This window comes from Acanthaster planci, linkage group LG18, assembly GCF_054643075.1.
Source record: "Acanthaster planci isolate LZ-2023a linkage group LG18, COTS_SCS, whole genome shotgun sequence".
Taxonomy (NCBI): domain Eukaryota; kingdom Metazoa; phylum Echinodermata; class Asteroidea; order Valvatida; family Acanthasteridae; genus Acanthaster; species Acanthaster planci.
In genome coordinates this window covers 5,129,323-5,153,129 of record NC_141794.1, presented here as the reverse complement: position 1 = coordinate 5,153,129, position 23,807 = coordinate 5,129,323, and the positions used below count along the sequence as shown (strand labels likewise).

Sequence of the window (23,807 nt, the reverse complement as noted above, 5' to 3'; positions counted from 1 at the left end):
TTACATCGCGTATTAATCCTTTCAACCGTCTAATCCCAAGCCCAGATTGTCACTGTCGAAATTTATTGGACATTTGTCAGAATAGCTTGTTGAAACCTAGTATATTCGCCCAAAAATTAGAAATCCAAAGTCTAACTCTGACAAAAGAGGAAATCCTGGGGTTTACTTTGTTATGTGTAGTTGTGAAAATTTCGGAGTACTTCGGGTTTTTTGTAGCGATATCGAGCCTATAATTATCGATAATACATACAGATTGAGCATTGGTATCGATGCCCAGAAAAAAACTCGGGGCTTCGCCAAATGCAATGATATTGGTGGGGGTTCTCCACTGAGCTTCAAGTTAGGTCGTATATTTTTCATAATTAACTTACTGGCCAAAAAGAATGCTTTCTCGACGTCTAGCAGCGGCGGAAATGTGTGCTGCGGGGAATGGGGGATAAACATTAAAAAAAAAATGCTTGGGCTTGGAAATTTGAGATTAAGGGGTGCTGACTCTGACACCAGGGGCACTGTTCATGATACAGGTGTACATATATGCTTGCACTCCAGAACCTAAATTCAAAACAGCCCATAGCATTTATTTTCTCCCTACATATTCATTGCTAGGGAATACATTTGGTTGTTGGAGAGTCAAAAAATTAGTCGAAATCCACCTGATATTTTTTCTCAAACATAAAAGATTGGGGTGATTCAATAGTCCAACCCAAAAGTGTGTGTTGGGGGAGAGGTTATACAGCCCCATCCCTGCGGGATTTATGCCCCTTCCTTTCTACAGCTTATAAACTAAGACTATATCTGATTTTTTTTTTCCATTTGAAGAAAGAGGCATCTTTTCAGACAAGACAGTTCTTTTATGTTGGGGCTACTGACATTTACATTGACATAATTTACTTTGAATTTTATGGAAGAGTGTGAAACCTCCTCGCTCAACGAATCCACCCCTGTCGACGTCCGGCACACGTCGGACGTCGAGGTTCAGATTCGATAGGTAGTAATCGACATCAAGCTGGAATTGGCTACAATAACAACATAAGCCGTGCATAAATTACTTGGCTACGGCTTGGAATTCCACATTACGCTATGGGCGGTCGCTTGCCATATCGACTCAAGCCACAGCCAATCACGGCTGGCTGGGTCTGCTAAGCTATGCCTACTGTTTAGTGATTGCTATTTATTTTGACTATTAATTTTGTTGTTTTTCTTCCGTTGATTCACATAAATATCTTTCTGGAAATATGGCAGAAAGGTCATCAAAGGGGAATTCCTCAAACCAAGGAACGAGGAGAGAGAACGTAGTCACAGGTGATTTATTATGATTCCTGTGACTTGGCCCTGTGTCGTATGTAGGCATAAGTGCATACAGCATTGGCCTAGTTTTCATGGGTTTTGACCGTGTCGGATGACATTGTTGATTTCTTGTTGCTTTTTGCGAAGTTTGAGTTGACATGAGCATGTTGAGTCTTGTCTACCATGTCTACCAATGAGTACCATGACTGAGTCAGTAATGTTGCCTGTTGTGATGGCCGATGGCACATGGTGATGTTCGTCGATCGCTCTTTCTCGGCATAGGCCTACACTGCTGACTGGACCAGACAAGTGGCATAAACAATGATACTATCTGACTGTGGAATAGACAAAGACAGTGTCACCGGCTAAATGAAACAAGACTATGCCTAGGCTAACCCTAACAGTCCTCAACATCAACACAACCCACCAATTGACTGATTGCGCCTGCTAAATCACCTGACCTACATATAAAGTGGGTATCAGTCCCATAACAACGTGTGTTTTGAGTGTTGTTTTACAAACTATACAGCCAGGTTACGGTTTAGTACCCATTAGTATCCGTAGTCCGAGTACGGTACCTACCGTCTGCGTTATTTTTGGTAAATGATACTTACGAAACACTTTGTTTTTGAGGGACGTCGTGTTTGTTGATTTCAATACCCACTATAGGTCACGTGACTTAGCGGGCACAATTGGTCTATTAAAGGATTGAGGTCTGTTACTAGGGTTAATGATATTAAGCTGACTCTGGGTAAACAGTGTCCTCTTTGACGCATATACACAACTTATTGCATAAAGGCTGTTACCTTATTCTGTTATTACATTCAAGCTGGGTGTGTAGTGCAGTGGATAGAGCTCACTTGACAATGCTTGATGCGATTGGATGTGCTGTAAGTTGGGTTCAAGTCTCAGCTATTGCCGTCAGCTTCTCCTTTTTTTCCGTCCCAAAAATTCAGAATAGTCTTTTATTATTTCAAAATTGACTCCAACATTTAATTACAGAGTATTTTCTTTTTCTGATTGGTGGCTCTCAGGACTTGTTTTTTAAAGGGAATTAAGTCCAAAACTGTAAAAGGGTCTGATTCCCACCTTGTGAATACAAAGTCACAACCACCATGTACGTTTAGGAACTGAACCAGACCAAGATTAGTTACCATAAGAACTACTGTGCATGTGTCCGGCTAAATATCATTCAGTTGCATTCAGTCGGTGACTACTAAATATCCACAGCCATTAAAAAAAACATAGAAAGCATACAGCTGTCCACTGGATAGTAGCTAATCTTTGTGATTAGAAATTAGTCTTCTAAGACTTTTATAATGAAGATTTCTCTGCAAAGTGCACGGTGAAGTAACCTATGTGTTGTGACTGAACTAGGAGCAGTTATTTTCTCAACAGCTAATCAGTGTTTGTGATTTATTGATTACTTCTACCATAACATGTAATGATTCATGTATTTGTATTTTCTAGATACATCAGGAACTGCTAGCAAAGTTGAACATTCGGCAGTGGAAAAAATACCCGAGTGTGCAGTGTGTCTCCAGACTTGTGTCCATCCGGTTCAACTTCCTTGCAGTCACATCTTCTGCTTCCTCTGCGTCAAGGGGGCTGCCAACCAGAGCAGTCGATGTGCCCTCTGCAGGCAGGGAATTCCTGTTGAATTTTTCAACAACCCGACCCTCGTCGGCAAGAAAGATGTGTCTGCCCAGGGCTTTGAGTGCGATGGGCAGACCGAGACCTACGCGTGGTTTTACGAGGGCCGGAACGGGTGGTGGCAGTATGATGAGCGGACCAACGCCGAGCTGGAGGAGAGCTACAATGCCAAGAAGCGAACGTTTGAGCTACTCATCGCCGGGTTCATGTATGTCATCGACTTGGACAACATGGTGCAGATGAGGAGGAATGACCCTTCGCGTCGCCGTCGGATCAAGAGGGACTTGGTCAGTGCCCCAAAGAAGGGAATTGCTGGATTGAAGATTGCTGCTCGGCTGGAAGCCACGGCGGAGACTGTAGAGGTCCCACAGACTGCCAAGAAGGAGAAGGATGAAACTGCTGCTGGTGAGATGCCCTCAACAGCAAGTGGCACTTTGGTGAAAGCAGCGACTTCCAGTGGCCTGGGTCGCACCACGTCAAGGTCGGCAGGTGTGGGAAGAGACCAGGAGCATGGGGATCCAAGGAGTGTGCCTTCTGATCAGTATGACGCGGATGATGATTATGATGGAACAGATGACGAGGACACCAACAGTGCACAGTGGCGGTCGCAGCAAGAGCCCGCTCCGAGATTCAGACCACAGCAGCGAGGTAGCAGACTAGCGGGCAATGCTCGGGACCCACCGGCCGGCACAAGACAGCTGGCCACGTCGGGCGCCAGAGCCCAACCCCAGGGTCTGCCTGTCAGGCACCAGCGGGTGAGCTCGGCCCCTGAGACGCGCCCAGGAAGACATGAACGCCACAGGCAGGCGCTGGTTGACGGTAGCAATCCACTGCCGCAACGTGCTGACTCCGCTCATGTTGAAAGTGCAATGCAATCGCTTCAGCTATCCACACCAAACGCTTCCGTGTACGAGGCAGTGGAAGCCCCATCGCAGCCGGCCCAGGGAGAGGTTCGCCAGCGTAGGCGCCGTCAAAGACAGAACGATGATATATGGTGCTGATCAGAAAGGTACCAGTAGTTGGCTAAACCACGCGCTTTATGTTTCCCACTTTATTGACTTCTTGGGAAAACAAGGCGGGACATGATTTTACATCAAACTTATAATATCTCTTGATTCACACAGAAAAATATAACGTATTTATTGTGGCCTCCTTGTGTATTATTTGTGTATTAAACAAATTTATGTCTTCATTCAAACTCTGCAGACATTTTATTAGTATAATTTAAAATAAAACTTCATGATATGCTAACTTATACATCTGTAATGTGCTTAGAATTCTTTTGTTCATTAGTGAAGTCCATAATACACCTGAGAAGTTAACAATTATAAAAATTATGTTTGAAGCATTTGGTGGGCCCCATTCGTGAGACATTCCTACATGTACATGCCATTTGAGTTGACATTAGGGTTGTGATGAGTACCCGATGAGTACCCATTTTTCACCCAGTTTTTTTAATCCAATCTCGGCCGTGTAAATTCAGAATGTTTCAGAAAATGAAGTAGAACCTCTTATTGCTTAATTGAAAAATGAAATAACCTTTGTTTTCAACGTCCAGAGAAAGCCTTTGGAATGTCAGCACATGGGCAAGGCAAATTACATCCAAATCCAGTTTGAGTGTATGGACGGTTAATGGGAATCAGTAAAAGGGGCTGCAACACTTCAAATGTCCATGCAACGTTGCAAACTGTGCATAGTCAATAGAACGATCATTAACCCTAACACTCCTCCAACAGGTGAAGGATTGAGGGGTTAGGGTTAAGGGCCAACCCACAGTTTTCTGACCATTCACAGCTGTGTTTTATATCCGACATGCGTGGACTAAAATCTTGACGTGCGTGCATGCGCATAGGATGCATGCGACTGGAACCTGTAATGTGGCATTGGAAACGAGCATGTGCCAAGTGCCCGCATGCGTAGTGGGCTGGGCTCACTGGATCGGTCTACTGCTCACAGTGCTTTAATAACCCCTGCTTATAGTTAACAATCTGGTTATTGCAGTCACAACATGGATGGGAGTTTTCAGGCAGTATGCACCTACACTTTTTTTTTCTCCAATGAGATTTCTCAGGTCTCTGGTTCTTGACCTCTCAAAAGAGTCTGGTTTAAACTCGGGTAGAGCCATGTTGACCATTCGAGAGCCTCTTAATCAGTGCCAGAACTGAAACGATACAAGTGATAGCCATATTTTCTGGGTATTTCGTTGAAAAGCTTCCTGTAAAATCTTTGCCAAATAATTCCAGTGCTGTGCGGTAAAATCAATGGGCAAAACATCTTTCAGCTTTGAACTTTGGGTCTCGGAATGTGTTTAAGATTAAGGCATACGTGTTCATTATTGGTGCAAATGTGAACACAACTTCATTGACACCACATCAAATGTTTTGTGCTGTGAATTGGCAAACGTCAAATGCACATCAAGTGAATTCTGCTTCGAATGCTTTGTGACATGAAACGTGATCTCCTTCACGTTTGTGCTGAGTAGAAATCAGGTTCAGCAATGGCCTGAATATATAATGTCCCGAATCTATCGTAATACCAAACACTGAAATACCTGTTTAACTTTCATTTCCCCAGGCCAAATGCTGGACTGGGGGCATGAACATCCCAGTACATATACATGTAATATGGACGCCAATCATATTTCTCTACTTAATTGAATGCCACTCAGCCATAACAAATAAACCCAGCTTTTGCTTCAAATTGTAACCGCTGCATTGTAAACCTGTGCATTTTGTGCTTATTAAATTCACTGCATAGATAAAAACGTGGAATGTATTTATGTGTGAGTTATTGACACCATCAGCCCTATGAATTTTGCACAATGAATTCCACTTTTTTTCACTCCCTATCTTTTTATGAGCATTTGCAGAGTGTTAACTCGATCAAAAAAGGTCCCAATCCTCATTTTTATGTTGCCCTTTGAGTGATCATTTAGGAACAAACTCCCAAATGGCTTCCGACCAAAAAGGAGTCTTCTACCTACAACAGTTTTTTTCTTTTTTTCAAGAAGTTTGTATGTACATGCAATGCACCAAAATGTTAGAGATGTGATAAGCATATAGTAAAAACATTTAGAAACACAGACTACATGTTCCATAGATCTTAATGCATAAGTTTAGAAGTTCACTTAACATGGCAAAAGCTTTGAGTTGATGAGTCTTTTTGATTGTCAAGTTGCATGCACATATTTATGCTGAAACTCAATTCACCTGCACTTTAATAGCAAGTTGCAACTCCTTTTACTCAAAAGCACACTGTTTCTGTTCAAAAATGTTCAAACTGTGTTCATGAACTCACCAGATCATTTTTAGGAGTTTCAGGAGCAACAACTCTCGCCTCTTATGAACACAGGATATTTATGGCTGTGCTGCGATCATAACCAGGAACTTCTTCGATTTTTTGTTTGTTGCATATTGTTTGGTAAGTAGTTGTTATTGACTGCAGCTACTTGCACAGAGGCTTTTCGTGGTAGCCATCTTCCAAGGCAGATCTTTTGTTTCACAGGGAAACTTCCTTTGTGAATACCCTGTGGCACAAAAGCAAGGGCCTGCAACATGGCTGCCATGCAAACCCTCTGTACAGGCTTTCATTGCGTACTTGGTTACGACTTCCAAAAAATAGTTTTCATTTCGGGAATACCAAAACATAACCACCAAAGAACGGGTTTGAACAGAGCTCTTAAGCACCATGCTGAATATCACACACATTGAGTTTTCCTAAGTAAATGCTGATACTGCAGAGGAAATTACTTATTAGTGAATGTTCCCGAGAGTTTTTCTTGTTCATACCAAAGAATATGAAATCAAGTCTGAAGAGAACTGTAACTCCCAGACTGAATTAAACTCAATTCCAAAATGCTACAGTAGCCCAATCCTACTTAGCTCTTGACGGATTTGGGCGTCTTGGACCTCAGGGACTTAGCTGATCCCTTGGGCAAGTCCCTGCCCAGGGAGTTCTTGCCTCCCCCTCCCCCACTCTTTGTGCTGGCGGTCTTGCTTCTGGCCGTCAGGCGGGGTGGAGACTTGGTGCGCGGGGGCGGTCCTAAGGCTGCTGGGCGGGGCAGGGCGGTCTTCTCAAAGTAGTAGTCCAGGTCCTCGTGGGTCTCTTCCACCTTTGCCTGGAGCAGACGCTCGGTGTGGCTGCCTCGGAGGTTTGTGGCCTCCCGGATCGCCCGAGAAAGAATCTGTCAGACGCAACAAATTACCAACCAAGAAATCAAAAGATTTGGGAAACAATACAAATAACTTCAAACCCTATCATGCTATGGATCTACGTATCACCATTTTCAAAACCCTTGGGCTAGATTTTGTTCAACCATTTGGAGACGGTATCACTGCACAAGAAACGTTTTCCAGGACAAAGCAAACTGTTCAACAGCAAGTATCTTTGCAGGGTTTTGATCAAAACACATTAAACAATGACATAATACGGCCGTTTTGCAATAGTGCGCTACCAAGAGTTTGCAACGCCTTGGCCAATCACAATGCGTGAAATTTGTCGACCCAATGCGCGTTTGAAAAGGGTCAACAAATTTCAATTGGTGGCGCACTGTTGTGAATCGCCCGTATTATGCCACATGAAGGACTGCAAGTTTCAATGTTGGTTTTTTTTTTGGTCAACAATTTTCCAATATGCTCACCTCCTGTTGGAGTGGTCCCCCTGATTCCTCCAGAGCGACCAGGGGTCTGTCAGCATCCGGCTCCTGTCGCAGCAGCTCCTCTCTCTCAGCCTGCAGGGCCTCCATGCGGGCCTGCTCTTCCCCTTCAATGGCCGCCAGCTTCTGGTCGTACTCCCAGATGTGTTGCGGCTTGCTTTCCTGATGGTGGATGCAAAAGTCCAAAGTACCCACTGGAATGGTTGGACTGAAGCCAGTGTCCCCCCAAGGGAGGCCGGTGCCCCTTCGAGTGCCCTTCCCCTTTGAAATTTTGAGATGTACAAGTCACAGTTCCCTGTACGTTTTTAGTGCCCCCATGGAAAAATGTGTGCACCCCCACGTACCCTCCTAGAAATTCACCCTAGTTTACGCCACTGATTACGAGTATTCCAACATAGGGTAACAGCTATGGCAGCAATACTAGGAGATTTTACCAGACCTTTCTTCACATTATGGGACATATGCCAAAGCCACTCTCTGGAAAAGACCTTATTCACAAAGAAGCCGTTTTTATCATTCAACTTAATCTGTCAAACGGGGTTGTGCCAAACTATTTGGGGTTCCATGCCTCACTTTCATTTTTTATACGTAGCTTAACCACTTGCTGCCGGGTGGTTTGAAAAATGCAGTGCACATAATCAGGACTTTTCCAAGATTTCCAGTTTTCAAAATTCTTCAAAAATTCATCATTTCAATTAATGGACGTTTACACCCACACGAATTCCTGTCTGGTGGCCACTCTAGTCTGACGGACAAAATATACTGATGCCCAAATATTTCAGCCAGGTCTGCAGCCTTGTAAAAAGAGCCCAGATTGTGCGGTGTTATATAACCTTCTTTTGTTCACGAACCTGGCACAGTGCGCCGCTGACCTCTTTTCAATAGGGGCCAGATTAGCATGCAGTGGTGGCGTGTGGCTCATCGCTGCGGTAGTGGAGCGCTTTTGTCCCAGGTGGTAATCCGCTTGCTCTAAATGCCCCAAACCGTGGTATACTGTTTCAAAACAAGGCTGGATTATCTCCACTACTGAAAGTCAAAAAATTTTGGTAATGCCCAGCAGCCTGGTCTTTTGTTCCCGATCTTTTGTTACAAGGCCCAGTTCCCTTTGTCCCATTTCGGGTTCCGTGGCTCCGTGTATAAAGCCTACGTGCTCGAAAACAGGTCCCCCTGGCAGCAAGTGGTTAAAACATTTAAATATAACCAATCACATATTTTAAATAATTTATCATTGTAATTGAAATTAATCTGCACTGAAAATGTTCCACTGCTCTCATTTTTGTTCTGAGGTTCCAAAATAATTAAGAGTTGAAAAAACCTCACTTTCAATTCAATATGGCCGACTCGTGAATTAGGTCATGTGCCAAGCCATTTTGTGTTTCATACCTTCAAGTGTATAGTATCTGGGGGTGGTTCAACCTCCAGTGCGAGTTTGGTGACCATGAGAGAGCGGGGCTGCGTGAAGACAAACTGGTAGAGTCTGTAGTGCCTCATGAAGGTGGCAAAGAGGTGGCTGGTGAAGATCTTCAAGTTCTTATCCGAGATGCGGCCGTCCTCAGCGTACTCCAAGGACTTCTGCCGGTACAGCCTGATGGCGTGGCCGAGTGGCTGACCTGCAAGTGAAGTATACACGAGCCATAACCCTTTTCCATTCTTCTGCGCATAGGTAACCTTAACGCCTTTGCTACGGAGGACTGCTACTACCGCAGCATTGTGTGAGGATTAGTGCATACCACACATACAGTCTATTCACCATGCAGCTGCTGGTTCAATGGGGCCTGCTGATGGACAAAGCCCTCCATTCAGGGCATACCACAGCCCAGCAGTCGCGGTCAAAATAATCCCTCCGTGAAGGGGTTAAAGGTCACGTCACCGGTGTGTGACCTCTTAAATGAACGATTTGAGAGGAGCTCTGTAACCTGGATCAGAGCAGCCTGACCAGCGACACAAAGCAGGCGGATTGTGCTCTCTTGCGACCAGACAGTATGCCTGTTACTGCAATGGGACTCCCTAGCTTTGCCATCTCAGCAATACATGTGCACTAATTAATGTAATAGGCCCATTCCACATCACAGCAAATGGAATTTTGTACACATATATTATAGTCAGATCCCACACCATGGATATTCTGGATCGTGTTGATATGCACTTTTATCTATGCGAGATCTACATACGGATTTTCTCAAAGTTGTTTACTGTTGGCAGAGATTTGTAGATGTCCTTTTGCTGACCTTGAGTTTGCTTGACAGCCAAAACTGGTGAACCATGAAGCATACAGAGACCTGTACTTTTGCAGCACCATGAAACAAAACTAAAATCTGTTTGGCGCAGGCGGCTACTGCTTAGTCTTTCCACAAAATGGATGCAAGTTTTGGTATAAGGAATAAGGAATTTGATATAAGAGACAAACCAACTCAGGCACTACTTACCAACTGTCTGTTCTTGCATCTCCCTGGCAAGGTCCAGCACCCCGCACACCTGCTGCCAGGGGAAGCCGCGGCTGGCAGCAAACATGAGACTGTCGTGAAAGTAGTCCAGCAGGATCGACTCCCGCATGTTGTCGTCTTCGCTGAAGCTGCTCAGGTCCCAGTTGAGGCACCGGGCCAGCTTCAGGCGTCCCTGAGGTTTCTGCAAGTACACGTAATCCAACCAAAGAAATGTCAGCAAAATGTAACTACAATCGTGGACTGGCCTAACTTGCCAGTCTGGATGTGCTTGGGATACAGACTTTCTGCATTTGTCCTCGTAAAGGAGCCGGCGAAAAGGAAGGGAGGATCTCCAAATTCTTTTGATATCAGTGCTGTTTGTTCTGCGGTGGGTCTCATGTTTCTTCCATTCATGCCCAATTTACCACAAATCTGATTGACACCAATATTATAAAAACTGAAGGGCTGGGGTTCTCATGTATTTTTCAAAGACGGGTCAGCCAAAAAATGTGAACTTTTTCCACTGACATTCTCGTGCACGCAGGCAGACTAGGGCCTAATGAATTTATTGTATTCATAAATATGATAAACTATACATGACGCTAATAACAACGCCTGATGTTTGTGTCAGATTGAATTGAAACTTCACAGATCCAAAAATTACATTAGGCCAAGGCCAGGGAAAGGATGTTGCACCCTGAATCCACTTTTGTCCCGTGATCTCAGCGAAGGTCAGTCATTGCAAAGATATTCAAACGAAAAGAATCCGGGAGTGAACTGAGAAAGATTTCCAATTTTCCTGAGAAAATATTTCGAAAATGCACTAAACTCTCCATGACCATGGACCGTAGACTTTGAACACAATCAACAAAGCGGAGTCAGGACACTGCAAGGTGTCTTTCCTCTTCTCTGGAGAAAATATCTCTTTTTGTGTTTATTAATATTATAGGCCTAGGCAGTAGTAGGCCTACACTGTCTAGGACTTTTGGAAAAAATTCCCTGCAGCAGCTAGCAGCTTCCCACTTCTCACAAGTGTTGGCCCAATTTGAATCTTCAGTGTGAGACATGAGAAACCTGCTGTCTGGCTAGCCTTAAACTCGTCGGAAAATTGTGGTGAAGGTAAGGGGTCACCTTCCCTGTGAATAGCAACCTGCACAAAGTCTCAACATGCTCAGGTGTACGTAAGTACTTAAAGTGGTGAGCATCCCAGGCAACATTTCAGCCCATCAAGCCAGATAGAGTTCTATTTCCAAGGATGGATTTGCATCGGGGAGATGTTAATTTAGGCTAATTTTGGATTTTTTTGCCCTGCCCGATGTGTATTGTAACACACATGGCATGCTTTTTGTGCATGGTCAGCTGCTAGGCCGGCACGGCGTGACATTGTCGCCAGGACATTATACGTAACATACAGTTCAAATATTTGAACAAGATGGCGACACTCATTTCAGGGGAAAATTTCTCTTTTCTTCCCAAATGTGAATAAACCTTATCATCATTATTGGAATCTCCATTTCTCACTTGGACAGTTGAAGGTCCATTGTAGACTACCCTTACCTACTCAGACTACCCCTGTGCACAAACACGCCTGAAACTACTCCCAGAACTGTGGGGTCCGACACCCCACAGATGCCAGATTCCAGGTCACAGTGGACATGGTGGTGGAATGTCAATGTGAAAAAAAAAATTGGCATGAGGTGAAAAGAAGCTAAATAGGCCCCCCATGTGATTTTTAGAAAACATGTGATTCTCCAAATATGCATCACACCACGCAGTACATATGTTTTCACATTGTACTTTAGAAATGAACTAAAATTACCGGCAAAGATGCCACTTGTTTTGCATCCTCTGCGCTAATGGAAGCTGCCATTTTGGAACTCGTTGCTAGGCAAAGAATATGCTCAGCCTAGCCAGAATCAACGTGGACAATTGGTGGCGCCCTTCGTAGTAGTACGGCCGCCCGGGCAGGCGGGGGCGGGGCCGGGGAACCAACAAGTTTATACCGAACGCACTCCCCAAGTAAAGTTCTTTTAAAGTTCATGCAGAAAAAAAATGGGTTTCCTGCAGTAAATTTCACGAAACTTTATGCAATGGCATATCTTCACTTACACCACAATTTACAGTGGAATTTGAACAAGTTTGGCAAACTTTTAACATATACAGTCGAACTTCGTTAATAACAGGTCCTTTGGACTCTGCAAATTACCTTGTTATATCATAAACCTTGTATTATCAGGAATGAAAACAATGAAAAAGAAAGGATTGGACAAAATAATTTCCTCGTCTTGAGCAGAATCTTGTATTAACTGTGCTCTTATTAACGAGGTTCGACTGTACTTAGCTAAAAACAAACAGCAATTTTTATAGAATTGAATAGAACAAAACTTTTTTTCCGGGCTGCAATGGTTTTGACTAAAGTGAAAACTTTATGTGCAACTCAAATGAAGTTTTGCCAGTTGAAAAACTTTTGAATCTACTTGGAATTACACATTCAATTCCCATACTAGTCAATTTAATTCAAGCTTTGGCAAACAAGTATCAATTAAATGTTTAACATTAGAAATTATAAAAAATTTAGACTTTTGCTTTACAAAAGAGTAACAGAATGACATCAAAACCTAAACTATGATTGACAGAAAGACAGACGAAGCATTAAGCCATGAATTAATGAGATTTTGGAACATCCATGGAGAATGTTCCCAAGTCAGTTCATCAATTACCCTTAATACAATAATGATGTTGCACAGAAGTGAATTGAACATATCAAGGCCATTAAGCACGCAGTATCATTTATAGTGATTTCTACACTGATCTGTTAACATGAACCATTTCAAATGGGATACAGACAAAAGGCATGTTGAATTGTTCCAGCAGAGTTGCACTAATACTGCAAAACAAATGTAACATGCTTACTGACAATTTAAGAATGAGCCCAACAAATATACAAGCCAAAACGTTCCCCCAAAGGAAATTAATGCATCAAAAAATATTATCCTCATTTCTTATAAAAGCAAATTTATATACAAAGATAACTAAACTGACACGACAATAGACTGTGTACAAAACCTTTTGTTATAAATTCTATCACAAAGATACTTTCATGAAACAAGCTAGGATACTACAAAGATACCTTTCAGGAATTTATTGCATGATCCACCAGATGTCAGAGTCGTGATAAATTGTGAACCATTAATACAGGACGCGTCTGTCACTTACGTCTGTAAATGGAGAAACTCAGTCTCCGTCAATTTGAGGATTTCTTATAGTGGGAGTTTATACCATTCAAGAGTTCGGCTCAGCCTGTTTTGCTTGGTTTCTGTCAGAGTGTTTTTTTGGTCTTAATTGTGGTTTCTCCAGTTTGTTTCTTTCCGTGGCGACTGAATTTCATTTCTAGGTCTCTGGTCAGTGTTAGATTATCTTGTGCTGAATCTGCTCTACACAATCATTTTCCTTACATGGTTTACATTAGTTTTAGTACACCTTTTTTCCACATAATTTTTGTGTGTGTGTGTGTCAATGTGTACTGTTAATGTCTGCTGAGGTCGTTAGGTCTGATTTCTTCTCTTTCAAATTGTGCAAGTTTCTCCATTTTTTTATATTTGGGGTTCTTGCTGTTCTTTATTTACTTATTACACTCCAGTCTTGTCTCAAGACCTTTGAAATGTTTCTTTCAGTTCTGCATTTGGACATCAGCATCTTTTCTTCGGGGGCAGGGCTTGGTTGGTTGTTAGGATTTACTTGATGTACGGAATCAGGTTCTGCACAAACCAGGACTCGGTGAACTGCAGGTGGTCGGTGTAAGACGTGAGGAATACCAGCTTTCCTTGCTCGTCCATCTCCTTCAAGCCCAGTTTGTCCTGAGCAAAGTTAAGGAACAATATAACAAAAGTGACCAGTATGAGACAGATTTACATTGGTGCACTGTGGCTTCCATTCTCGACAGTGAGATTCCACAGTTAAAATCCACGGCTGTACACAGAAATGGGAGGGCCGAGTCAGAAGCCAATTCAAATAAATCACACTTGGTTTAACCCTCCTACTTTTGGGGGGCAATCGAATGCTAGATGGGGCCAATATATGATGTAGAATTTACATCTGACTTGTAACACTGTAGTCCCAACAAGTCAACCCGTAGGTCATCCAGTTATGAGCCGAGCCACAAGCCGATCAAAGATATTGTGTGACAATCAGTCATCCCTCTGCATGTGACTGGACTTGAGATAACCTCATCCACAGCCCTGTAGGTAAGTGGCTATTCAATGTTACCGGAGGGGTTGGTGAGGGTGTGTGTGGGTGTGTGTGGGTGTGGGGGGAGGGGTCAACAGTGTAAAAAAAGCAGCAGCTAAAACAATGTACAGAACTTTCTGTGGTAATCAAAATCTTTATGACCAATGCCAGGTTCTGGTATCCCAAGCAAGCAGAAAAAGACAAGTGCAACTGATCAAAAAGCTGGTCTCTTCTTTCCTGTTTAGTGAAAAGTCATCCTTTGCCTCTATTTGATACCTTCTGGTAAATTCAAGTACTGAAAATAAGACTATTTGCACAGACTTGCTGTTCAACCCCCTTTGTTCAAAGACCACTCCGGACAGGTTTGAACAAATTAGCAGTGCCGTTGGGCAAAGGGTTTCATCAAGCACAACAACCCATCCCAGTTTCCACTCTGGGTAGTGACTGCCCTCTGGGTGGAGGACACAGAGGCAAGCTGCTATCACCCTCCCATGACTCCACATGGCTCATCTTACCTCTGTGTAAAGTGGGCTCTCCTTCAGTGTGTACACCTCCTTATCCTGTCCAGGCTTGTAGAAGCCAAACCACTACAAATGGGGGGGTAATAAATGTAACTCTCAATATTTTAAAGACTGAAGTGAAGTACCTGTGCTAAAACACCCATACTTACGTTACATACTTAGTTTGAACATGCCTTTGTTTTCATGTAGTTACGAAAACTTGGTGAAACTACTCATTTTTCTTGAACTGGAAACACGATTTCCCGCTGGATTATTGTCAAAGGTTCCTTGACTGTTCCTTTTACGACAGATGGCCCTAACCCCAAAATGCCTCTAAACTTCCTTTTCAGAGAAGGGGAAACGTCTCGTGGACATTGGTAAGTCAGCAGAACATCTTCCCTTCCTGCATCATATCGACATCATTTGTCCAAAAGTCCACATTAGGTATGTAAGGTTAGCACACACCATCAGCCTCAACTGAGTTACACTGCAAAATAAGAACGACCTATGAAGGCCATCACAGGACCCCATGGGCCATCACAGGACCAACAAAAAATCTCCAGTCTCGGTTCAAGTCACAAGCTATTCAAATGAACTGCAACAAAAGCATTCCTTTGTCACTGTTCAACCTGTTACATGTACTAGTGATGGGTCCTGTAGCTAAGTTTGTGACTGGTCTTGCATCCAGTCTCGACAACAAAACACTGTCAAAGTCACTCCATTAGGAGTCTCGTGTGAAGTGTGGTCTCTTTTAAAGCCTGTTGTGTGCAAGGTGCTGTAACATCTGGCTACCTGACCCAGTATCAAACCAACACAGGAAAAGAAGGTATTCCTGGTATCTGTTATTTGCAGCTTGATGTCACTGACTGAATTTTGTGACCTTTGTGTGATAGTGGCATCGTGTTAATACCTCGCTCTCCTTGGGTTGAACCATGGTGTCGTTGCCAAACATTACCATCACAAACTTCTTCAGCTTCTGGAGGTTGGTCTTGTATGTTTCGTTGACTTTCTGAAAACCAACGTCACATAAAAAGCCACTGAAAGATTTGGTCCTATGGAAAGGCTGCATGTTGGGAGCCTGGACAGATATATATCGCAACAAGCCCTCCATTTGCAAGTTCCAAGGAACATAACCATGTTTCCCTGGAAGAACCTTGCACCTTCTCCAAAAAAAACCAAATTTCTTGGGCATGCTCTGAATCCCACCTGCGTAGTTCATCTTGGCTATTATTTCAATGTTTCTAACTGACTGGTCCAGCAGTGTTAAGCTACAAGAAACCAGCAGTGGTTCATGCACATGATCAGTGGGGGTACCAATGACTTGCCTTAGAAATATTTGGATGATGCATTTATCCTTTATCCTCACAACTAACATTTTACTATCCTTCATATTTTCAAAAATTTTTGAAGTCCCCTTGTAAATTATGGGAGATTACACAAGCACCTGTGATTTTGAGGTTTCCACATAATACAGAAATCATAATTTTCTTTGGTACAGGGAAATCAGTTTTTAAAAGCTTCATCTAATCAAACATCCATCTACTTGATATCAGTTTTGGTGTGAGGATTTGGTGGGATCTTCATGTTTTTTTTTTATTAAAATACTTCAGCTGTGGCAGACGGTTCCTTACCCTCTCCTGGTTGATGTCAGCCAGATAGATGCTCTTCTGTCGATACTCCTCCTCGTTCAGAGGGTCGTGCCAGTATTCAGCTTGCACAATACTGCCACAAAAAAGTAAAATCCCAGGGAGGTTATAAAAGGACTAGGAACTGCAGTGCCAGACTGTTAGTGTCAGGAACCAGCTCTATATAATGGGACTTGGTACCAGTAACCATCTCGGAAGGAAACTGCTCAAAGGCAGTTTAAAACAGTTTGCACAATGTGGAGGCACATAAGCAAACGAATTGTGTTCCACCGACTGACAATCCCCTTGCTTCACATCACAAGCTGTAATTGATTAATCTGTTATTAATTACAGGAAAGTTCTATTTTGATCTATTTTCTTGGACGTTTCAATGGAAAGACTACAGAAAATTATCAATTTGGTCAATTTTGTTCTTGAGAGGGTGTTTCACCTGCGGATAACACTGATAAAAAAGAGAATTTTCTTTGTAACATTTGTGTAGCTCATAGGAATGTTAATATGTACCACATGCCATTTCACCACATCAAGAGAAAATGTAGTCCTGGAATTTTCTTGGGGAAATCATATAGGTTTCTGCATAACTCATTTACGACTGCTACCAAACAATAGAAAGAAGATGACTCACTTGTCCTGCACGGAACTGTCCATTTTCGATGTCACGAACAGAAAAGAAACAAGGGGAAAGAAAGTTACAATTAATGAAACATGGAATCAATATCCATAATCAGTTAACCAAAAAGGCGAAAATTTTTGTTTGGCGAACTACTACTAATACGAACTACCAATAAAAATGAAATATGAGTCAACATTCAAGTCACAAAAGGATATTCTCTGGCATCCCTCAATTGTCATATGACAAAACATTCTCAGAGGCTGCAGAAATGAACTCTTTTCTTGAAAGACGAGATTACTCACGGTAGGTAGGCACCAAAGTTCAGCAGTTTCCTGATGTATTCGCAGATAGAGCTGTAGTTGCCAGGGCATCTCGGGAAACCAAAGACACCTAAAAAAAGAGACAAGAGCTCAAATTCTCTCCCTCAACTAAATTGAAAGTGTAGGTTTACCATGCAGAAAGTGCAGGTACCGGGCAGAGAGTTTGACCTACTGGCAAAGAAATCAGTGTAATCCAGTTTGAAATGTAACTATTTTTGGGGGAGGGTTTCAATGAAGAAAATGGCTAAGTAGGGATTCGAAACTGCAACCTTTGGAATAAAATACTGAAGTCCTGCCAACTAAAACTATACAGCCTTATGCGCTCCAAATTAGTTGATGTTTGGGTACGCAACTAAGCATTTAAAAAAAAATGAAAAAGAAAATAATTGGAAAAATGGAGGAAATACCAAACTGCACAAGACTGTATACAGCATTTAGTGATTTGTAACGGCACATGAGACATGAAAGAATAACGAAATTGGCTGACTAAAGGAAGGGTTACATGTCCGAATGCTAAATACAGATACATTTCCCTGCCATGCAAGAAGATATGCAAGAAGAATATATGGACATATTCATGCAACACTGAATTGCTACAAAAGTAAAACCATCACAGGAGAAATAAATTTCAAGTCTATCCATTAGGTATGCGGTTTTCCTTGAAATAGATATTGTGACCAAAGAGAGAAGCAAATTCAGAGAAACTCATCATTAAGTGTCAAACAATCGAATCCATGAGGAAGGCCATATCTTCTATGGTCTGACAATAAGACTGCCTCATGTGGTCACGCATGGGAGCATGGTTGCAAGTCTTGTTTGGCATTTTACCTTGGTGCTGTCCTCCAACCGAAATGAGGTTGAACATGGGAGGGGTTGGGCATCTCTGGGCCACTGTTCTCCTTCAGAGACAAAAAAAAGGGATCGTCAAATGTAACAAGATGAGTCATAAGTCATTAAGACAAGTTCTGACTTGAAGGCCTTTATTAATTAATCCATTATTAGGTGTCAACCCTAACCACTTCCGTCTAACAAAATCTTCCTTTTCATCAGGATATCACGCCTTGTGATACATCAAAATGAGCTCAGATTGTTATGTTTAAAGGCGCCTTGCCATATGCTCATCAGCACTTGTGCCAAGCATTGCGTATCCATCAAAATCACCCTGGGAGCGATTGTGACAGCCGAATACACAATGTACACATATGTTATCTTAATGGGTCTCTTTCTGAGTGATAATGAAACACTTGAACTTATTGTGTACAACACCCATCATAAAATGGAAAGGCACCTTTGTGAACACTAAAACAAAATCACTGGTAAAAAATAATGCTCTTTTCCCTTGAAAATTAAGGAGCATAGTTCATGTCAACCCTAACCTTCCTGGATAGTTTGGTTGGACTGCCACAAATCAGTCTGCATCATTGTAAAAGTGGCTAACCTACTCAGTGGTACAAGATCCAACAGGTCAACCCTCCTAAAGGCCAAACAGCCTAGGAGTCTGTGGTTGTCAGTCACCACAAGACCCAACAGGTAAACTCTCCCCAAGGCCAAACAGCCAGGGAGACTGTGGTTGTCAGTCACCACAAGATCCAACAGGTCAACTCTCCCTCAAGGGGCCAAACAGCCTGGGAATCTGTGGTTGTCAGTCACCACAAGATCCAACAGTGGCACTCTTCAATGGGACTAGTTATGACCAGTTTGTTCCGCTCAGCCCGCTGCTTTTGATTGCCCAATGCATCAAAGTGCATTAGACTGTTTTTTTACCTGATGCACGTGCTGCATTAGCAGGATTAGGGTTTATAGAAAAGAGTAAAGCTTGTTAAGTTTAATTGGGCTATACCATGTTGAATCTGACAAGACTCTGTGATTTACAGTAACTCTTGAGGGCTAAAGCTATTGACAATGGACAAGATTGGGAAACATGCCCATTTTCCATTGGTACAAGTACTAAAAGACTTGTTTGTTTTAAGATTTCACATGACATGCATGTGCCAACGTTCAAGCATTTAGTGCACATGTTCCACGACACTAGAAAACTCTCTCAGCAAAGCCACTAGAAAACAAACAATGGGAAAAATAAGTGACTGATTAAAGCATGGACTAAGTCTGACATGTAAAACAGCCACATATGAGGTTGAAGATGGGGTCACAGCTCATGGCTAGACAAACACAGCCACAGTCCAGGGGCAAATGGGCAAGCTGAAGTACATGTACAAGTATTTCAAGGTTTAGTTCTCTTTGCTTGAACTCCCATGTGAGTTTTGGGTGCCCTATCTTGATGTTGAAGAGTTTTCTTAAACAGCAGGTCATAGCCTGATGTGTTGGACTAGTCAAAAGATACGAAACGAGGTTTCTTGGTCTTAAGCACAAGGTTCCAGCAGCCTGTTGGAGCTCTTAAGTTTGACCTGGGTTACTTAGTGCAAGCTACAGCATCAGCATGAAATGTGAGGTTTTAATGCTTCATGCCAGCACCACAAAATTGGTGATGGTGCCTAAGACACAAGCGTTACGAAACAGTGGCACCTGGGGTGAAAAGAATGTTTATTCTAGCCAGGGGGAAACAGTCAACTAACTCACAGAAATTGACCTCCTTGCGAGAAGCCCATGGAGTTGTAGCCCTTGGCCAGCTTGGGGTCCGACCGGATCTTCTGACAGGCCATCTCCACTTGCTTATTAGCGTTCATCAGAAATCCATTCAAGGTGTCCTTAAAGTGAGACAGCGATGAAATTAATTTGAGGAACAGTTTTTCTGGAAATTTATACTCTTCTTTAATGTACGAAAACTGACTCACATCCCTCTAAGTTAAAGGTGTTGAAAAGTGCACTTTTTAAAAACATTTGAAATGATCCCAATTTTCCTGGACAACCGAGGGCACTATTGCTGTGATGTCATCTAGAGAAGACACATTTCAAAGCATAGGTTTCTCTGTTCAAATTGTGAACCCAGAATTTACTCACTGACAACATTCTAGGAAAGGGTTATTTGCTTGGTTATTGCTATGTGCTTACACAACAACGTATCACAAAGAAAAGGAAATTGAGGCCGGCAACATCTAAAAAATGCAGCAGTTTTAGTGCACAAACTTGTAACTTTGCAATTTCTTGTTTAGATGACATCAGTTTTGCTGATGAATATAGACACATTCATTAAAAACAAAAAGGCAGCAAGATCCCTTTAAACCAGTGAAACCAAAAGGGACAATAAGGCTGTCGGAGACATTAATGTGCATTTTAAAGTTTGTGTAGGAAAACCTTCCACTGCAGAGACCAATAGCGGGAAGCGAAACACAAATCAGTTTAACTGAAATGCTGACAGGATACCTGTAGATATGCAAAATGACAATATCTTGTCCAACAACTACCACCGACAAGCCACTATGCAGATTCTAATTTAACAGTTATTATCCTGACTCTAAAGTCCTGACTGCACCCAGTGTAGGAAAAACATATTTGTTTATCACTGGAAATGTATCTTACTCAGATGGGGGGGGGAGTAAAAGAGAAGTGTGATTACGATGTAACTTTGTTACAGCAAAACTAAAGCTGCATCGGTCCGAACTAAAGAAGGGACAATATAAACTAACCAGCTATTACATGTAAGTGCTGGCCACTACAGTGCTGTATTCCAACCGTGCTCAAAATCAATACCAAACAAGTTGTTGGCAGTGTATAAACTCTAAGCAGACAAACCTCAATGATGTTGTTGCCAATCTCCAGCGACCTCACGTAGATACCCGGGACTTCCTTCTCTACCAGAGTCTGGATGCGGCCCAAGCTGAGGGGATTGCAACAGCTGTCCCCTGGGGTTAAAAGAGAGGGGGAAAAATTAAAGTCTTACTTGATTTAGAGAGCTGGGAATTCCATCCAACAGAGGGGAGACTGGAGGAAAATCCGCAGAAAAATCACCAGAGATTTTGAGGGCCCAAACAGCAGCATGGGGTCTATGGTATACGTTTTGTGTTTGCTAAATGCATCCCTTAAAATACCAATTTCTTGCGTTCTTTATCAACTTTACATGAAAAACACACATTAAGATAAACTTGAAGTTTTCTGAATTCTTAAGAGATTGTTTGAAAAATTCTGAAATCAGGAAAATCTGGATGAAAAAAATCCTGAAATTAGGAAACTCCGGAAGAACAAATCCTGAAATAAGGAACAAATCTCACCCATGATCCAATTGTGGAGAATTTCTCTGTGTAGGGAAAATGTGTGGAGAAACACAGATCCCTGATAAGAGAGATCTGTCTCCTGATTAGGAGAAATGCAAACAAAAGCGATGCTGGTGCCCTTCATTATATTATAAATTCATGCTGGTAAGTCAGGGGGACCGGGATGACCAAATCCTAAAATTGCCTGGCCATTCTTGTGGTTGGGATGACATCACTAAGTCTTGATTCTTCTCTCTGATTGGTCAATTGGTGGCTACTCCATACATGTACTTCACACTCGAAACTCAAAGGGACAAAAATAGTGTTACCGTCTATCATGTCTATGGGGAAAGTCTGAATTATGGACTTAACTCTAAACCTTTATGCCTACATCAAATATGCCCATGAATATTGAATTGTGAATGTCTCCCACACTGCACCAAAAATGTTTCAGTTATTTTTATCATAATGCAGCGAAAAATGAGGAAAACATGCAAATCCCTGTACAAAGTGAATGGAGAGTGCCCCTTTGCCCAGACGTGAGTGCAATTAATGGAACAACCTCCGACTGCGAGAATGGGCATGATACTCATACTCACGCACACATACCTACACTGTACTTCACGTGCTTTTGAGTCAACTCATAACCTTGGGCAACTCATAAATTGGATGACTCATACTTTGGATGACTTGTACCATGGGCAACTCGTACCTCAGACAACTCGTACCTCGAGTTAAGACCACTAGTACCTTCATGTTATCAGTTCCGTTTCTAACTTTCTTACTCTTCCTTACTTCCAAGGAAAAATTTTCATAAATCTCTCGGAGAGATCTTGAGCACCAACATGATTTTCTGTAGTGCCTACCATGGGCATTTGCACCGTCAGTTTACGTGACGGATGTCGGACAGCCCGACTGTTTACCAACTTGACTTCTTCTTAATATCCTTTTTTGGGGGGAAGGGGGGAGAAAGGAGAAGAAACTTTCCTAAACTCTAAATTCTTTTTTAGGAGAGGGGACCTGAATTTATTTTTATGACTCTGGGAAAACGTTACTGGACTTTTTCATGTTGTGGAGGAATGATAGCTTTGTTTAGGAACTTTTTTGGGGTTGTGCTGAATAAAACCTGTTATGTCTTGATTTCTTTTGGAAATGTTTCTGGTCTTGATTTTTAATTGGGGGGTTGGTTGTCTTCCTTATTACATTTTTTTGGGGGGGGGACAAGTTACAACGGACATTACTTTATAAACTTTGGTTTAGGAATTTCAGAACGAACCATGGACTGCTCCAATGGAGGTGTTGCTTCATTTTCATGACGTGAGCTGGAAATTGAAAACTTATCTTTGCTTGAACATATTTCTTTTGTCCTTTTTTATTCAAGGGCACATTTTGAGGCTTGTTTTTAATCTGCCTTTTCACAGTCAACTGATCATTGAGAAAACCGTATGCTCTGCTCATCTTAAGCATGTCTCGAGTCACCAACATGAGGTTCTGCTAAAAATGCTCCAGCAATTAAAATAATTTCGTCATCATATCTTTCGATGAAAAAAATTTCTCCTGAAGAATATCCAAGCCAATATTTCATGTTGTAAATGCAATCAGACATGTCAGATTTGGGGCCAAATTACAGACGAAAGTGGACTGGAAATTGCCCCAGAATGCACCACAGAGCATCTAGAATTCAAAATTTTCCAGGGCTCTTAAGCGGGCCCCGTATCCTACGTCGTAAGGGCTTAGCCTTCGTGCTTTGTGCTTGCAATTTTGTATACCGCCCTGCCAAAAATTCCGACCGTGGAGAACACTGTTAGTTACCAAATTTTCCGCAAAATTTTGTACCCTTTATATCCTGGACTCCCTCCGTAACGTAGTACGGTCAGGGAGTCCACCTGGGCTAACCCGTTCCCCTTCACGCGTCACACAGAGATCCTAAGCTTCGTACACATCGAATGATCCACTTCTATTTCTAACCGGTACCGTGACCTCTGTTTACTTTCATGAAATAATTTGATTACAAGCATTTCAACAGAGATTAGACAGCAGTTAATTGACATCAGATATTCTTACCCATGCCGTGCCACATCACAAGTGGCGTTGTGGCCAATGCTGGGGACAAAACGACCAGGAAAAATGCCAAATTCTGCAGCTCCATATCCATTCGACGGTGGTCTTAACAATGGGAGAAGTTCAGTGAGTGAATACATAGCCAAATGCACCCGACTATATAGTTGTCAAATTGCTTATTGACGTCTGGGAGTAAGACCAAACTGCTGCTCCGTCATGTGACACTCGGACTTTAATGTCACGTGATGTCCAAATTAAGCACTACAATTTCAGGA

At 42.4% G+C, this 23,807-nt stretch overlaps 3 protein-coding genes across 4 annotated transcripts; 1 reads left to right on the top strand and 2 right to left on the bottom strand.

Annotated features, from left to right (window-relative positions):
• The first annotated feature begins 1,103 nt into the window (after window positions 1-1,103).
• Window positions 1,104-5,711, top strand: rnf146 (ring finger protein 146). The gene is made up of 2 exons (XM_022246586.2): window positions 1,104-1,302; window positions 2,758-5,711. Exons 1-2 carry the CDS (start codon window positions 1,236-1,238, stop codon window positions 3,939-3,941), a joined length of 1,251 nt encoding a protein of 416 aa, XP_022102278.2. The 5' UTR covers window positions 1,104-1,235; the 3' UTR covers window positions 3,942-5,711.
• On the bottom strand, window positions 4,046-12,354 carry c8orf74 (chromosome 8 open reading frame 74). Of its 2 annotated transcripts, none has more exons than XM_022246590.2 (5): window positions 11,837-12,354; window positions 10,021-10,219; window positions 8,978-9,204; window positions 7,580-7,756; window positions 4,046-7,123 (listed from the first exon to the last, which is right to left on the bottom strand). In XM_022246590.2, exons 1-5 carry the CDS (start codon window positions 11,885-11,887, stop codon window positions 6,818-6,820), a joined length of 960 nt encoding a protein of 319 aa, XP_022102282.2. In that variant the 5' UTR covers window positions 11,888-12,354; the 3' UTR covers window positions 4,046-6,817. The 2 variants fall into 2 exon arrangements, with proteins under 2 accessions (XP_022102282.2, XP_022102283.2); XM_022246591.2 differs by lacking the exon at window positions 11,837-12,354 and adding an exon at window positions 11,575-11,830.
• A 146-nt stretch (window positions 12,355-12,500) lies between these two features.
• ppt1 (palmitoyl-protein thioesterase 1) lies at window positions 12,501-23,693 on the bottom strand. The gene is made up of 10 exons (XM_022246605.2): window positions 23,536-23,693; window positions 21,014-21,123; window positions 19,901-20,028; window positions 18,152-18,222; window positions 17,306-17,393; window positions 17,016-17,030; window positions 16,376-16,466; window positions 15,655-15,753; window positions 14,760-14,831; window positions 12,501-13,874 (listed from the first exon to the last, which is right to left on the bottom strand). The coding sequence occupies exons 1-10, from the start codon at window positions 23,624-23,626 to the stop codon at window positions 13,752-13,754; spliced, it is 888 nt and encodes a 295-aa protein (XP_022102297.2). The 5' UTR covers window positions 23,627-23,693; the 3' UTR covers window positions 12,501-13,751.
• Window positions 23,694-23,807: the final 114 nt, after the last annotated feature.

What these genes read in the sequence shown, in the direction of transcription:
- c8orf74 (XM_022246590.2), bottom strand. Translation starts at nt 11,887, where the DNA reads ATGGCAGCTTCCATTAGCGCAGAGGATGCAAAACAAGTGGCATCTTTG. An exon ending in AACAAGTGGCATCTTTGCCG is followed by an intron (nt 10,220 to 11,836) that starts GTAATTTTAGTT and finishes GTGTACTTGCAG; the next exon opens with AAACCTCAGGGACGCCTGAA. An exon ending in CAGATACTATACACTTGAAG is followed by an intron (nt 7,757 to 8,977) that starts GTATGAAACACA and finishes ATCCACCATCAG; the next exon opens with GAAAGCAAGCCGCAACACAT.
- ppt1 (XM_022246605.2), bottom strand. Translation starts at nt 23,626, where the DNA reads ATGGATATGGAGCTGCAGAATTTGGCATTTTTCCTGGTCGTTTTGTCC. An exon ending in TCGCAAGGAGGTCAATTTCT is followed by an intron (nt 18,223 to 19,900) that starts GTGAGTTAGTTG and finishes TTGTCTCTGAAG; the next exon opens with GAGAACAGTGGCCCAGAGAT. An exon ending in CTGACATCAACCAGGAGAGG is followed by an intron (nt 15,754 to 16,375) that starts GTAAGGAACCGT and finishes GTTGGTTTTCAG; the next exon opens with AAAGTCAACGAAACATACAA.
- rnf146 (XM_022246586.2), top strand. Translation starts at nt 1,236, where the DNA reads ATGGCAGAAAGGTCATCAAAGGGGAATTCCTCAAACCAAGGAACGAGG. An exon ending in GAGAGAGAACGTAGTCACAG is followed by an intron (nt 1,303 to 2,757) that starts GTGATTTATTAT and finishes TGTATTTTCTAG; the next exon opens with ATACATCAGGAACTGCTAGC.